At 44.2% G+C, this 17,071-nt stretch overlaps 1 protein-coding gene across 8 annotated transcripts in view; it reads left to right on the forward strand.

The window, feature by feature from the left end:
* CPEB1 (cytoplasmic polyadenylation element binding protein 1) overlaps positions 1–17,071 on the forward strand; it is a 74,266-nt gene that overhangs the window by 6,384 nt on the left and 50,811 nt on the right. For 6 of the 8 annotated variants that reach the window (XM_066239770.1, XM_066239767.1, XM_066239768.1 and 3 more), the window contains exon 2: positions 5,710–5,884. The exons of the other annotated variants lie outside the window; for them this stretch is intronic. In XM_066239770.1, coding sequence (XP_066095867.1) covers positions 5,809–5,884 — 76 coding nt within the window. In that variant the 5' untranslated portion in view covers positions 5,710–5,808. The remainder of the gene's footprint in view (positions 1–5,709; positions 5,885–17,071) is intronic. 8 annotated transcript variants of the gene reach the window in all.

Raw genomic sequence — 17,071 nt, forward strand, 5'->3', positions numbered from 1 at the left:
CATAAGATTCTGTGGCTTCCTTTTTATTTTTTCCTTCTGTCTGAGACCTTTCCTTGTCCTGGTACTTAGAGGCTTCCTCTTCCCTCTGAGTGCCACATTCCCTATGGTTCATTCTTTTGACTTACTCTTGTTCTCTTACACAGAGGGCCTGTGTATTCCTGTAGCACCTGTTCTCTCTCTGTGATCAGGTGTTAGGTTGAGCTCTTGAGCTCTGATTGTTCTTAAGACCCCTAGTTTCTGATTGGCCTCCTGGATGAATATGTCTTGAGGCATGTTAAACCCAACAGGTTTAAAAGCAGAACCAACATCTCTTTTCCTCATCTCCTGGAGCTAATTTGATTCTCCCTCCTCCACCCAGTCTACTCTTTTCCCCTAACTATACTGTTGTGTTCTCTTGGGGGAAAGAACTGTGTTTCAGTGTTTTTGTTTTAATATCACCACTGAGGCCCTGGTACAGAAAGATGCTAGGCTTGTCTGTTCACACCCACCACTCCATCTGGAGCTTTGCCGTGCTAGTGGTCCTGCTGGAGCTTTGCCGTGCTAGTGGTCCTGCTGGAGCTTTGCCGTGCTAGTGGTCCTGCTGGAGCTTTGCCGTGCTAGTGGTCCTGCTGGAGCTTTGCCGTGCTAGTGGTCCTGCTGGAGCTTTGCCGTGCTAGTGGTCCTGCTGGAGCTTTGCCGTGCTAGTGGTCCTGCTGGAGCTTTGCCGTGCTAGTGGTCCTGCTGGAGCTTTGCCGTGCTAGTGGTCCTGCTGGAGCTTTGCCGTGCTAGTGGTCCTGCTGCTCCCCAGGCACACACTAACTCTGGGTGTTTGGGTCTCAGCAGGTGGTTGTATCCCCCAAGCAGAGTGGTGAGCTGTGGATGAGAGGGCCTTTTCCTACCCACCTCAGGAATGACTGGTGAGGTGTTGCTTGATTATATTGAGTTTTTTTGTGGGGTTTTTTTGGTCTTTTTTGTGTGTGACAGAAACAGACTGAGAGGGGCAGATAGGGATGGACAGGAAGGGAGAGAGATGAGAAGCATCAATTCTTCATTGCAGCACCTTAGTTGTTCATTGATTGCTTTCTCCATATGTGCCTTGACCGTGAGGCTACAGCAGACTGAGTGACCCCTTGCTCAAGCCAGCGACCTTGGGCTCAAGCTGGTGAGCCTTGTTCAAACCAGATGAACCCACGCTCAAGCTGGTAACCTTGGGGTTTTGAGCCTGGGTCCTCTGCCTCCCCATCTGACGCTCTATCCGCAGCGCCACCACCTGGTCAGGCACATTCAGGAGTTTTAAGATGAAACACAAACTTCCCTTGGGTTTTGGACTTGAAGAGTCTGAAATTTGCTCTGTTGTTCAGCTCCCCATGCTGCTGCTTTTCCTGCCCTTACTGCTCTGCCCGGCTTTGGGGAAGTCTCCTAACACTAAAATTTTTGAATGTTTCACAAATGCAAAATAAACAACCCCCAAAACCTGCAGACAGTCCAGTTATGCTGAACAAGTACATATGCTTCTTGGTGGACTTGACTAAGGTAATAAGTTGAAATCATACTTCTGAATAACATGACTTAATTAACTATGTGGGATTGGGGAACATATGTCACTAATAAGGTATTTATTGATTATACCCAGGTGCTTTATATATCTCTCATTACTATAAAGTCTATAGAGCAAGGGTCCCCAAACTACGGCCCACGGGCTGCATGTGGCCCCCTGAGGCCATTTATCCGGCCCCCACCGCACTTCCGGAAGGGGCACCTCTTTCATTGGTGGTCAGTGAGAGGAGCAGAGTCCCCATTGAAATGGTCAGTTTGTTGATTTAAATTTACTTATTCTTTATTTTAAATATTGTATTTGTTCCCGTTTTGTTTTTTTACTTTAAAATAAGATATGTGCAGTGTGCATAGTTTTTTTTATAGTCCGGCCCTCCAGTGGTCTGAGTGACAGTGAACTGGCCCCCTGTGTAAAAAGTTTGGGGACCCCTGCTATAGAGTAAGTACTTGGTCCTCCATTTTATACATGAGGCAAACAAGTTCTCAGGGAAGATATGTAAGTGGTGAACTTAGGTTTGTACTCCAAAGCCTGTGTTCTTTCTGTTTTGCAAAGCAGTAAATCAGTTTTGGAGAGAATTCTACCCCTGTGGAAAAGGGGAATGCTTTTTCCACACAGTAATCTCCCCTCTCCTCCCTTCCCCTCCCCTTCAAGGATTATTGCCAAAGGAAACCACTGTTTCATGATGGGAGTGTCAAATGTTAATCGGTTGCAAAGAGGAAAATTGAAACCTGCTAAAAAAAAAAAGTTTATATTAGCAGAGATTCCTCATGAACCATTCTTTTTATCTGGAGGCTGTTTGTAGCCAGTAACAGTAAGAATTATTGTTTTTCTTTAAGCATTGCCAGTTATTTTTTCCTGTTGAGCCATGATTCACAGTAGCACTCAGGTTTGCCTTCTCTTGGAAATTTTTGATCTGTTGTAAAGCATACTTTCCTGTCCATAGTGAAAGACCAAATAAAGGTAGAAAAAACTGCAAACGATCTCACTTTATAGAAAAGTATGCCAAAAATCGTAGTGAAAGCTATCAGGTCATGATTGCATTACCAAGCAGGGAAATACTGTTTTTCCTTGGGATAAGACATGGGTATGAACTCAGACCTGTAAATCCATGAAAGTTAAGATACAAGATACACTGTACAAAGTAATGGGTCTTTTAAGTATAGGGAAGTAGAGGAGGTTTGTGTTTTGAAAATGAAAAACTGAATTCATTCATATTTTTTTTAGAGGGGGAGAGTTTAAAAGGATCACTGTATTCTATAGTAGGTTCAGGTTTTGAGCAGTCTGATTTGTGTTACATTTTTAGTCTTTCAATTAAGCTTTTTAAAATCAGTTGACTAGCAAGATTAGGCATGAAGGGGCTTGAGATCTTCAAAGGAATAGTTGGCCTAGCTCTTTAGTATATATTTTCCCCTTTATGAGCAAATAGATTCTTTTCCTCAAGGATCCCTGTGGTGGCCTCTGACCTCTTGGTATCATAATAATGACACCACTGATAGCTAACGTTCATTTGTTCAGCACATAAGCAGGTACCAGGTACTGTGTCAGCACATTTTGTGCATTCTTCCACAAAAGTCCTGTGGGATGATATTACTATTTTTATTTCTATTGTGCACGTAAGGGAGGTTGTAGGTCTGATTCAGCTGATACTGCTGGCTTTAATCCTTTCTTTTCCTTCCAAATTGGTTATTCAAGGCAAACCATTGGGTATTACTGATGTGATTATGCCATTTAGGTATAAATGGAACATTTCATTTACTTTTATTTTAATATCACAGAGTCCTCTAGATCTCTGATTTGGTGTACTTGAGAGAAGAGGAGGGAGGGAGTCGTTCCCGATACCATTTATTTGAGTTTGAGGCTGTGGTATATGTGCCTAACAGCATGGGCAGTGGGACAGGGTTGGCTAGGCTCACTCCTGATTAGGTTTTTTAAGACTGCTTCAGATGGTAAAATTCTCAGATCTTCCCTTCCTCCTGGGAAGCAGGTTTTCCCCTGAGGCCTCCAGGTCAGTGTCTTCCCCGGATGTCTGGGACACTTTCCTCCCTGACTCTCCAGCCTCCGCATCTTTCGTGTGGTTGGTCATGGTCTCCTTCTAACACTCATACGGTTATCATTACCTTGCCTGTATATGTGGGAACCCATATGTATTACATATGTTACAGTAAGTAAAAATTAGATTATTTTTTGTATATTAACAGGGACCTTTTAAAGTTTGGAAACCTCTGTTGTAGACAATAATCCCAACTCCTTCACCTGGCATGTGAGCTGCCCTTCCAGTGTGCTCTCTTCTGTACCCAGTGCTCCACACACTGAACCACTTTCGATCCTGTTCCTTTGCTCTCGGTGCTCTTTAGCCCTTCCTCTCACCCTCACTTCCAGTATAGTCTCTTCCTCTGAGCACCCTCAGCTTAGAGGACTGTGGAAGTTTACAGCATGTTGTAGCTACAGCACATGTGTTGTGGTTCACAGCATGATCAGACCTGAGTTCTCTTTCTAGACTTCAAAATTTTATTCTGATTGAATCTGTCCAATCTGCTTACTGTAGATGTTCACTATAGATGGCAGGCAGTTGGTGATTGTTAATTATAAGGCAGTAAGTCAAGGAAATGTGGAGCCTTCAGATCTGCTGGTTGATTGTAAATGCTGTGTTTTTGCTTTTGTGAAGTTGCCCTAGTGAAGTGGAGAATCGCTTTAGAAATCTGCAGTTGTGAAAGGCCTTGTGTCACGGACTGTGAATTTTTCTGGTCCTCACAGTTTGCAGAGGACACCAGTCTTTTTAAAAGCTTGAGAATGACAAGGGACTCAAGTGTGTCCCTTTAAGGACATCCTGCACAGTTCATAAAACTAAATGCTTGTTGTCATTCTTATGCTTACGTGGGTTTTGGTAGCCTAAACAAAGTGACCCTAGGGCCTACGCTGTTCTCAGTTTTGTTGAAGGGCCAGCTATGAGATCGTAGGTGCTTGTTTCTTACTTGGTCTGTTTTTAGTTTATTTTCCTTAAGGTAACTGGGAAGGATAGAGCTAGGAGTCAGACTCCCCTTAGAAGATGGACTGCCAGCCAGTATTTTTAAAAATTTTATTTAGAAAGTTAAATTTAATGGGATGACACTGATCAATAAAAGTACATAGGTTTTAGGTAAACATCTCTACAGCGTTTGAACTGTTGATTGTGTTGTGTATCCATCAAATAAAGTCAAATCATTTTCTGTCATTGTGTATTTGTCCGTCTTTACTTCCCTTTCCCCAACCCCTTTTGTAACTTGCTATGTCAGCCACTGGATGTGGTGAGCAAGGAAGATTGAAGAGTGAACTAGGATGCCTAGATTTCTTCTAGGGTACCTGGTGTGTGGTAATGTTATTTACTAAGCTAGAGAATACCCAAAGAATTGGTTTTTTTGTGGGGATTCAATTTCTGATTGTATCTCTGGAGTACTTGTTTTCATTTGGTACTGTCTTACATGAGTTTTATATACCTTTAATGACCATAAACAATTCCACAACTTATTTAAACAATTCCCTTTGTACCACCCTTACCAAGTCCTCTCCTGTGATCCTATCTCCAGGTGTCACAATAGCAGCTACCATGTGCCAGGCTGCCAGGCACCATGCTTGGTGCTTTAGATATCAAAAGGTAGATAAATACTCCTTTTCCATTTCACAGGTGGGGAACTTGAGGCACTGAGGTTAAGGTACTGCCAATAAATGGATGAACCACACTTTTTAAACACGTATATTGAGATATAATTTACATAACGATAAAGTTTACCTTTCAATGTATAATTCAGTGAATTTTAGTATATTTACAGTTTTGCAGTCATAATCTCACTTTAGAATATTTTCACCTCCAAAAGAAACCTTATATCAATTAGCAACCACCTCCAAGTCTCCTCCCCTCTCTTTGAGTTGAAGGCACCTAGTCTACTTCAGACTTGCTTCTTCTTATGCTGCCACTGACCTTGCCAAAGTGACTCCTGCATACATTTCATTAGAGTAGAGAGTTCTTGAGCCAGTTTTCTCAGGGCACCTTGCTCACAGTAAACACTTTAATATCTAGACAGGAAACCCAGATCCTCTTTACTTTATATACTCATGGTGTCGGTTTGGGAGGAAGGGGCTCTGAAGTCTCCTATTGTCATAAGGAGTGTAGAAGACCTAAATGTTCATTCTCTGTCTAGGAGAAGGAAGCAGAAAGGATAAAAGATCGCTGGGACAACCAGGAAGCACGAGCTCTCTCCACATGTAGCAATGCCAGTGTCTTTCAAAGGATAAATGCCATGTTGGGTAATACTCTGGACTTCACTGGAGTCTGCAGTACACCCGTCAGTCCACAAATTCATGATCATTTGCCAGGTGAGTTAGATTTGAAAACCTGATGCCCTGGGCCTGTATGCAGAGCTGTTTCTAGGCAGCCTCCTCGTGAAGTGTGTGAAGAATGGCCTTGAATCTGTAGTGACACTTGCATGTTGGTTCCTTTGTGGACCCCACTCTGGGTGAAGACTGCCTTTGATTATAATGTAGAAATCTATGTATTTTATGATACTCAAAGAGATTGGGTAAAAAAGAGTAGTAGGTCAAAGGTGGCAGAACTATTTATATATAAAATTATAATGTGAGTCACATGTAATTATAAATGTCCTGGTACTCACATTAAAAAGAGTTTAAAAGGTAAAATTAACATTTTATGTAACCCAACATATACAAAACATTGTGACAGTGTATAATCAATATAAACCTATCAATGAGATTATTTCTTTTGTTAGTACGAAGACTTCAAAACCCACTGTCTGTTGTACATTTCTAGCACAGCTCGGTGTGGACTGCCCACACTGGAGCTGGTCAATGGCCACATGTGACCAGTGGTGATTATGTTGAACAGTGAATATTTTAGTTGCTTTTAAACATGAGTGCAAGTCGACGTGGATTTTATTTTAGGATATTTAGGATCACTCCTCAGAGTAGTTCATCATCTCCTGAGGATGGCACTTCACAAGGAGGCTTGGATGCCCTGATAGTGTTTCGTAATCTCCTTCTGTGGAAGTTGCAGCACGTTATAAGAATGTTGATTGAATGTTTTATTATTTTATATGAAACTGAACATATTTTTAATTTTTAAGTGGACCTTGGAAATATGTGGCAACAACAAGGATTTTCAAGGACTAGTGATTGCTGATTTTTGGTTACGAATTTATTTTTTTAACATGGCCTTGGAAATAATTCCCACAAAGACGCCGGAGTATGTGAATTTAAAGTAGATAAGTGTTTGAGGGAGAGGTTCATTAAGAAGGAGACTGACTTGTGGTAACTGTAGAATTTGTTTCTGTTTTACAGGAAGTTGGGGGACTGGAGGGCTCTGTCTTTTGCTTCCAAAAAGAAGTAGACATGTGGCCCTGGCCAGTTGGCTCAGTGGTAGAGCGTCGACCTGGCGTGCAGGAGTCCCGGGTTCGATTCCCGGCCAGGGCACACAGGAGAAGCGCCCATCTGCTTCTCTACCCCTCCCCCTCTTCTTCCTCTCTGTCCCTCTCTTCCCCTCCCGCAGCCAAGGCTCCATTGGAGCAAAGTTGGCCCGGGAGCTGAGGATGGCTCCATGGCCTCTGCCTCAGGCGCTAGAATGGCTCTGGTCGCAACATAGCAACGCCCCGGATAGGCAGAGCATCGCCCCCTGGTGGGCATGCCGGGTGGATCCCGGTGGGGCGCATGCGGGACTGACTGCCTTCCCGTTTCCAACTTCAGGAAAAAAAAAAAAGGTAGACATGTAATATTCTCGGTTAATTGGGATAAGTTATAAGCCAACCCTTATTCTCCTTTAGCTTATGCAGAGTTAAAAATTTAGCATATCTGTTTAGTTCTATATACATGTTCTGTTTTTCTCTTTTGAGAAAATTGTATGCATTATGTTCCAGTTAGAATGACAATCAACAATGGCTTAATTCTCACTGGTTTACTTCACACATGCTGCAGACTTTTGTAGTTTATAACAAAGTGTTTCTCAGCTAATGGTAGATTGTGAAACTATGTACGGCAGTGGTCCCCAACCCCTGGGCCGTGGACCGGTACCGGTTTGTGGGCCATTTGGTACCGGTCCGCAGAGAAAGAATAAATAACATGAAACATTGTCAGAATAACAAATTTAAATACAGCCTGAATAATGAAGACATGCTCATTCTTCCTTTAACTTAGCCCAATAAATAGCATAAGTTCGGCAATTATATTTAAAAATACCACAGTTTTTACGCTGGTTGCATAATTTTATTTTGTGCATTTATCTGTCCCACCCTAAAGGCTGGTCCGTGAAAATATTTTCTGACATTAAACCGGTCCGTGGCCCAAAAAAGGTTGGGGACCACTGCCCTAAATGCCACATACAGAACCCAATCTTGTACAGAGCAGGGAAAGGCTGAGAGAGTATCTGTGGCAGCAGGCACAGCTCCATGGGCCTCTTGGTAAGCTCTCAAGGAAGTATTTGTTCCAGTTGGTGGGGGCTCTCATTGTACCACAGGTCACTGAGCTTTGTTCTCAGCTTTGGACCCTAATGGCCAATTGTGAAGCTATAGGAAAAAAAAATCAACTCAACATCCAGTCTCACTGAAATAACTTCCACTTCTTCAAAGCCTATTTTAAAGGCTGCTTTTCCTAGTTCGCTCACAGGCACAACCTCCCCTCCTCTGACCCGTCACAGCACTCTCCCAGTCATGCCTTGTCAACTGAGTGTGGAGTTATCACCACTCTCCCCGTATACCACGTGATGAAATATTTTGTCACAGCGGGCACACACACAGCTTTGCAGGTGACTTACTGCAAACATTTGTTCAAATGAAAAAATAAAAGGTGCCTAGTGACTGCAGAGTGAGGAGCACCTGTACGAAATAATTTGTGCAATTAAAATTAAATGTGATCAGTGCAAAACCTGTTTACGTTTATGTCCATTTTTCCGGCCCATTTTTATGCAGATACACATACTCAAGGAAGCACTGCTTTGTATTTTGTCTCTTTGTGTCAGATACTGGGATTATCTTTTATGTCAGTGTGTAGTGTTCCACAAACTCCAGAACATTCCAGAGGATGCTTACTTAACCTTCTGTGGTTTCCATATTTTCCCTAATTATAAGGCTGTAATACAGTGGTCCCCAACCTTTTTTGGACCACAGACCGGTTTAATGTCAGAAAATATTTTCACGGACCGGCCTTTAAGGTGGGACGGATAAATGTATCACATGACCGAGACAAGCGTCAAGAGTGAGTCTTAGACGGATGTAACAGAGGGAATCTGGTCATTTTAAAAAAATAAAACATCGTTCAGACTTAAATATAAATTAGAAATAATGTAAGTTAGTTATTCTTTCTCTGCAGACCAGTACCAGATGGCCCACGGACTGGTACTGGTCCGCGGCCCGGGGGTTGGGGACCACTGATTTAGGGTGATCTCCTCTCCCCTCTGTCACACCAAGTGAAGGACTATCTTCTGAGAGCAGCATTCGCACAGGTTGAGACTGCTTCCCAGAAGGCTCAGCTGAGCTCCCAGCTGGGCACAGACTTGCTCTCTACCCTTGACTTGGGGGAGATGGAGACACGAGAGCTGAAGTGGGGCTGGAAGGAAATGGCGGGAGGTGTCCAAATTCCCAGCAGTGGTCAGGCAGGGCGGCTTTGACTTCCTGGTTCAGTTGCTTTTTGGCTAGTAGCCCACCAAGAAGGCCCTTGTTGCGAGAGGAGTGGTAGGGGCTGGAAGGTCAAGCCAGAGCTGGACCTCCATCCAAGTGGCTGTGGAGGGGAATGTGCCTCCTCCTCATGGGATGGATGCCTGCTACACAGGGGCCCTGTCACACTCCCTGTGATCCCTAGCCTGTTGAACTCTGGTAGGGGTGGGGGTAGAGATTGCCTGTAGGTGCATGTGTGTTGAAAGCATAAACAAACTGAATTTTTATCAACAGGTCTGTAAAAACGTGAGAATTGGTAAAATATCACTAAGGGACAACTTAACTCTTGGGTGGGCAGGCAGATTTAATGTATGTCTGGGACGCTGGCTAGAGGGAAAAATTTCACATAGACTCTCAAGAGAGGATGAGACTTCTCAACAAACATTTAAAATAGTTTGGAGGTTTAGAAAAAGGCTAGATTAGCCAAAGTAGTTCAAATAAGTAGGGATTGGAACTGCAATTACTCTCAGGATGTCTTGTCTCCCACAAATAGATTTTTTTTTTTTTTTTATAGAGGCAGAGATAGACAGGGACAGACAGACAGGAACGGAGAGAGATGAGAAGCATCAATCATCAGTTTCTCGTTGCACGTTGCGACTTCTTAGTTGTTCATTGATTGCTCTCTCACATGTGCCTTGACCGTGGGCCTTCAGCAGACCGAGTAACCCCCTGCTGGAGCCAGTGACCTTGGGTCCAAGCTGGTCAGCTCTTTGCTCAAGCCAGATGAGCCCGCGCTCAAGCTGGCGACCTCGGGGACTCGAACCTGAGTCCTTCCGCATCCCAGTCTGACGCTCTATCCACTGCGCCAACACCTGGTCAGGCACAAATAGATTTTTGTGGAAACTTAATATATGACTTTTATAATTAACTGGTAAAAAATTAACTGTTGATTGAAGTACCGTGTTCATGCAGAAAAGGAGATAAATATGTGTTCAAATTCAGTGAATTTTTAAACACTGAGTGCATCTTGTAGAGACCCCCAGCAACCCTGCAGTCTCTTAACTAATGAAGGCTTACCACCGTGCTGACTTTTAAATGTCTAGGTTAGTTTTGCCTGTTTTAGAACTTATAGAGTGGAATCATAAATACATACTCTCTATGAGATTCATAGTGATCTGTTGTGTGAATATCCCAATGTGTACTCATTTTAGGTAGTAGGTATTTGACGCCATTATGAATAGTGCTGCTGTGAGCATGTCTTTCTGGTGACCTTATTTCTGTTGGGGATGATCCTAGGAGAGAATCAGTGGGTTATAGGATGTTCATGTCTTCAGCTTTAATAGAGGCTGCCTGGCAGTAGTTCACAGCAGTCACACCAGGTGACACACTTGTAAGAGGGTCTGCGTCGTTCCACATCCTCACCAACAGTGGGTATTGTGTTTTCATTTTGGCCACTTTGGTGAGTGTATGATGGTATCTCTATTGTGATTTTCATTTTCATTTCCTTGATGACTAATGAAGTTGAGCACCTTTTCTTGTATTTAGTGACCTTTGGATATCCTCTTCCTGAAGTGCCTCTTCCAGTCTTTTTTTTTTCTTTTTTGTGACAGAGACAGAGAGAGGGACAGATAGGAACAGACAGAGAAGAAGGGAGAGAGATGCGAAGCATCAATTCTTCATTGCAGCACCTTAGTTGTTCATTGATTGCTTTCTCATATGTGCCTTGACTGGGAGCCTACAGCAGACCGATTGACCCCTTACTCAAGCCAGCAACCTTGGGCTCAAGCTGGTGAGCCTTGCTCAAACCAGCTGAGCCCACGCTCAAGCCGGCGACCATGGGGTCTTGAACCTGGGTCCTCCGCATCCCAGTCCGACACTCTATCCATTGCGCCACTGCCTGGTCAGTCTGTAGTTCTTTATATATTCTTCATGTGAGTCCTTTGATATAGGTAATAAAAATATTTTCCCCCAGTCTGTGACTTGCCTTTATACTCTTAGTTGTCATCTTTTGAATAAAGAAAATATAAATTTTAATGAAGCCCAGTTTATCAGCTTTTTTGTTATTGTTAATTAATGCTTTGTATCCTGTTTAAGAAATGTTTGCCTATTCAAAGGTTATGAAGATACTGTTTAATTTTAAAAACTTTGTCTTACCCTTTGCACTTTGATTTGCAAGCCATCTGGGATTTAATTTGGTATGTGGTGTAAGGTACAAGGTCAAGATTCATTTTGTTCCCATGGACAGCTGGGTGACTGGACACCATATGGGGAAAAAAAAGTCTTTCTTAATTCCACTGCTGTCACCTTTCTCATAACTCAGGAGTCCATAGTATATAGAATGTACACAATTGTTTCTAGAGATCTTTCTAACACTCATCTATTTATCTGCCCTTGTGTCTTAGTTACTAGAGACTTATAATTTTAATATTTGGTAGTGAAGTCTTTTAGCCTTGTCTTTCATGATTCTTGGCTTTTCTTAGATTTTTACATTTATGATAGACTCAGTGTTGTCACTCCCTGCCAGCTCTGCTGGGATATTGATTAGGATTGTGTTAAGTCTGTGAATCAATTTATGAAGAATTGATTTATTGATGACAAATCTTCCAACTCATGAAGCTGGTGCAACCTTTCATTTATCAGGTTGTCTTTAATTTGTCTCAATGTTTCATAGACTTTTTTTTTTTTAAGTTAGTGAGAGGGGCGGAGGCAGAGACAGACTCCTGCATGTGCCTGAATGGGATCCACCCAGCAAGCCCACTAGGGGGCAATCTGCCCATCTGGGGTATTGCTGTGTTGCTCAGCAATTGAATTCTTCTTAGAGTTGAAGCAGAGGCCATGGAGCCATCCTCAGCACCTGGGGCCAACTCTCTCCAAGCCATGGCTGCAGGAGGAAAGGGGAAGAGAGGGGGAGGTGTGGAGAAGCAGATGGGCACTTCTCTTATATGCCCTGACCAGGAATTGAACCTGGGACATACACATGCTGGGCCAACACTGTACCACTGAGCCAACTGGCCAGGGCCTCATAGACTTCTTGGATATCCTTTTTTAGGTTATGTCTAGTTCTTGATAGGTGTCTAGTGCTATTGTAAACGATAGTTATTTAGTGTTATTTCTTGTTTGCTTGTTTCTACCTGGTAGTCTTTTCTAATATGGTCTCGAGTTGGGTATACTAGTTTTGGACATTTGGGTTTCTTTAATGAGCACATTTAAGTTCATGGTGTTTTGTCTATAATTTTAGGCTATGAGTGGCTTTATTTACTTTTGCTGACTTGTAGGTTTAAAGGATATATGAATTTAGAGTTAGGCAGCTGCCAGTTTCCTATAAAAAGCCATTCTCAGTGCCTAGGGCCAACTTGCTCAAATCATGATTCAAGCCATGGCTGTGAGAGGGGGAGAGAGAGATAGATAGATAGATAGATAGATGGGGGGAGAGATGGAGGAGCAGATTAGCCTGTGTGCCCTGAGCCCTGACTGGGAATTGAACCGATGCTTTACTGCTGAGCCAACTGGCCAGGGCCTACAAGTTTTTATAAAATAAACTTTTATTGTAGAATAGTTTGTAATTGATGGAAAAGTTACAAAAATAATACATAGTTTTACTGTATTCCGCATCTTCTATCAGTATAGTGAAATTGTCACAGCTAATGAACCAATATTGAAATGATAGTGTGTATTTTATTTGTATTTCCTTAGTTTTTACCTAATGTCCTTTTTTGGTACCATCCAGGATACCATATTACATTTAGTTACCATACCTCCTTAGGCTGTCTACACTGGGACAGTTTCTTAGACTTGCCTTGTTTTTGATTACCTTAAAAAGTTTTGAGGAAAAGTAATAGTACCCATTTATAGGATTTTGTGAAGCTTGAGTAAGGAATGTTTGTGTTGAATACCTAGAACAGTGGTCAGCAAACTGAGGCTCACAAGCCACATGCGACTGTTTGGCCCCTTGAGTGTGGCTCTTCCACAAAATACCACGTGCGGGTGCTCAGGTACGTGTGGGGGTGATGGTTGGTCGGGCCCAAGTTAATAACAATGTACCTACCTGTATAGTTTAAGTTTAAAAAATTTGGTTCTTGGCCCTGGCCAGTTGGCTCAGTGGTAGAGTGTTGGCCTGGAGTGCAGGAGTCCCGGGTTCGATTCCCAGCCAGGACACACAGGAGAAGTGCCCATCTGCTTCTCCACCCCCTCCCCCTCTCCTTCCTCTCTGTCTCTCTCTTCCCCTCCTGCAGCCAAGGCTCCATTGGAGTGAAGTTGGCCGGGGCGCTGAGGATGACTTTGGTCGCTGAGGATGACTCTGGTCGCAACAGAGCAACACCCCAGATGGGCAGAGTATCGCCCCCTGGTGGGCAGAGCATTGCCCCCTGGTGGGCATGCCGGGTGGATCCCGGTTGGGCGCATGCAGGAGTCTGTCTGACTGCCTCCCTGTTTCCAACTTCAGAAAAATACAAAAAAATTTTGGTTCTGAAAAGAAATTTCAATCGTTGTACTGTTGATATTTGGCTCTGTTGACTAATGAGTTTGCTGACCACTGACCTAGAATAATGCCCTTAAGTGCACCTATACACTGAATGGTGGTAGTGGTTGTGATGGTGTGGGAATATAAAGAACGCAGTTGTGAGAGCATAGCTGGGCCGTGTAATTTTAAAAGGTGTACTACTGGTTTCCAGTTTAGACTGAGAATCTCTTGAAGTCAAGGATGAGCTCTTAAAATCTTTGGGTTCCTGACCCTCAGTACTCAGTGTGGCTCATGGTGGCTATGATTATGTAGTTACTTAAAGAACACATCCTCACAAACTGGGGGCCTAAGCTGAAAGAGGTCATAATTTCATGTTTAAATAAGTTCTTCTCTTGCATTCAATGTTGATAAATCTTAAGATTAAAAAAAATTTTTTTGGCCCTGGCCGGTTGGCTCAGTGGTAGAGTGTCAGCCTGGCGTGCAGGAGTCCCGGGTTCAATTCCTGGCCAGGGCACACAGGAGAAGCGCCCATTTGCTTCTCCACCCCTCCCCCTTTCCTTCCTCTCCGTCTTTCTCTTCCCCTCCCGCAGCCGAGGCTCCACTGGGAGCAAAGATGGCCCGGGCGCTGGGGATGGCTCCTTGGCCTCTGCCCCAGACACTAGAGTGGCTCTGGTCACGGCAGAGCGATGCCCTGGAGGGGCAGAGCATCGCCCCCTGGTGGGCAGAGCGTCGCCCCCTGGTGGGCGTGCCGGGTGGATCCCGGTCGGGCGCATGCGGGAGTCTGTCTGACTGTCTCTCCCGGTTTCTAGCTTCAGAAAAATACAATTTTTTACATTGATTTGAGAGAGAGATAGGGGAAGCAGGGGAGGGAGGGAGAGAGAAGCATCAGCTTGTTGTTTCACTTAGTTGCATTTAGTTGTATACTCATTGGTTGCTTCTAGTAAGTGTCCTAACTGGAGGGTGAACCTGTCATCTCTGGTGTGCTGGGTTAACGCTTTATCCATTGAGCCACCTTGCCAGGGCTAGGATTTTTTTTTTAATTTTTTTGTTTGGATTTTTAAAAAAAATTCATTTTAGATAGGAGAGAGAGAGAGAGAAGGGGGGAGCAGGACAGTGGTGTAGCGAACATAACTGGCACCCGGGGCAGGACACTTCATTGGCGCCCCCTCCCCCATCCAAAAAAGTAGTTTGCTTTCCTTATTTGTCTTGGAGACCATTTGGCGCCCTTCTGTGAGGGGTGCCCAGAGCATGATAGACCCCCCTTGCCCCCCCCCCCAGCTACGCTACTGGAGCAGGAAGCATTAACTGCCATATGTGCCTTGACCAGGCAAGCCCACGGTTTCGAACCAGTGACCTCAGCGTTCCAGGTTGACGCTTTATCCACTGTGCCACCATAGGTCAGACTAAGATTTAAAAAAAGAAAAATTATTTTAGAGAGAGAGGTAGGGAGAGAGAGGAAGAGAGAAACATCAATTTGTTCCACTTATTTACATACCTATTGGTTGATTTTTATATGTGCCCTGATGGGGACTGAACCTGCAACCTTGGCATGATGGGACTATGCTCTGACTCACTGAGCACCTAGCCAGAACACATCTAAAATTTTTTATGGTGTTAAAGTAAAATTTACCATCTTAACCATTTTTTAGGAGCACAGTTTATTGGTATTAAATACATTCACATTGTTGTGCAAACATCACCACTACCCATCCTCATAACACTTTTCATCTTGTAAATCTCAAACTCTATGCCTATTAAGCAATAACTCTTTCTCCCCTCCTCCCAACCTTTTCAACCACTATTATACTGTCTTTGATTTGACTACTCTGACTACCTTGTGTAAGTGGAAACACATAGAATTTGTCTTTTTGTGACTATTTCATGTAGCATAATGTCTGTCCTCAAAGTTCATCCATGTGGAATTTCCTTTCTTTTTAAGACTGACTAGTATTCCATTGTATGGATAGATCACATTTTGTGTATTCACTATAGATGGACACTTGGGTTTCTTCCACATTTTAGCTGTTGTGAATAGTGCTGCTTGAACATGAGTGTACAGGTATCTCTTTGAGACTGCTTTCAGTTATTTTGGGTCCATACCACAAGGCATAATTGCTGGGTTACATAATAAAATTTATATTAATTTTTTGAGGAGCCTCCATACTGTTTTCCACAGTGGCTGTACCATTTTACATTCTTTTTTTTTTTGTATTTTTCTGAAGCTGGAAACGGGGAGAGACAGTCAGACAGACTCCCGCATGCGCCCGGCCGGGATCCACCTGGCACGCCCACCAGGGCGATGCTCTGCCCACCAGGGGGCGATGCTCTGCCCCTCCGGGGCGTCGCTCCTTTGCGACCAGAGCCACTCTAGCGCCTGGGGCAGAGGCCAAGGAGCCATCCCCAGTGCCCAGGCCATCTTTGCTCCAATGAAGCCTTGGCTGTGGGAGGGGAAGAGAGAGACAGAGAGGAAGGAGGGGGTGGGGGGTGGAGAAGCAAATGGGCGCTTCTCCTATGTGCCCTGGCCGGGAATCGAACCCAGGTCCCCCGTACACCAGGCCGACACTCTACCGCTGAGTCAACTGGCCAGGGCCCCATTTTACATTCTTTTTTTTTTTTTTTTTTTTTTTTTTTTGTTGTTTTTTTTTTTTTTTTGTTGTTTTTTTTTTTGTATTTTTCTGAAGCTGGAAACGGGGAGAGACAGTCAGACAGACTCCCGCATGCGCCCGACCGGGATCCACCCGGCACGCCCACAAGGGGCGACGCTCTGCCCACCAGGGGGCGATGCTCTGCCCCTCCGGGCGTCGCTCTGCCAGGACCAGAGCCACTCTAGCGCCTGGGGCAGAGGCCAAGGAGCCATCCCCAGCGCCCGGGCCATCTTTGCTCCAATGGAGCCTTGGCTGCAGGAGGGGAAGAGAGAGACAGGGAGGAAGGGGATGGGGGTGGAGAAGCAAATGGGCGCTTCTCCTATGTGCCCTGGCCGGGAATCGAACCCGGGTCCCCCGCACGCCAGGCCGACACTCTACCGCTGAGTCAACCGGCCAGGGCCCCATTTTACATTCTTAACAGTACTACACTCCACACCCACACCAACACGTTTTTTTGTGTGTTTTTTTTAAGATTTTATTTATTGATTTTATAGGAAGGGGGAGGTAGAGCAAGAAGTATCTACTCATAGTTGCTTCACCTCAGTTGTTCATCAAGTGCTTGTCTGCTGTGCCCGGACTGGGAAAGCCTAGGGCTTCAAACCGGAAACCTCAGCACTCCAGGTCAAAGCTTTATCCAAGCCCAGGCTCTGTTTTTCTGATAGTAACTGTTGGGTAAATAAGGGATTTTTAGGTTTGCTCACTTGTATTGGGGCAGTACCATGTGTATATAGTCTATGGAAGGCTGTGGGTACTTGCCCTCAGGGTGGCAGATTGCAAATTGTAGATTACCCACCTCCATTGG

Source organism: Saccopteryx bilineata, chromosome 7, assembly GCF_036850765.1.
Source record: "Saccopteryx bilineata isolate mSacBil1 chromosome 7, mSacBil1_pri_phased_curated, whole genome shotgun sequence".
NCBI classification, from domain to species: Eukaryota; Metazoa; Chordata; class Mammalia; order Chiroptera; family Emballonuridae; genus Saccopteryx; species Saccopteryx bilineata.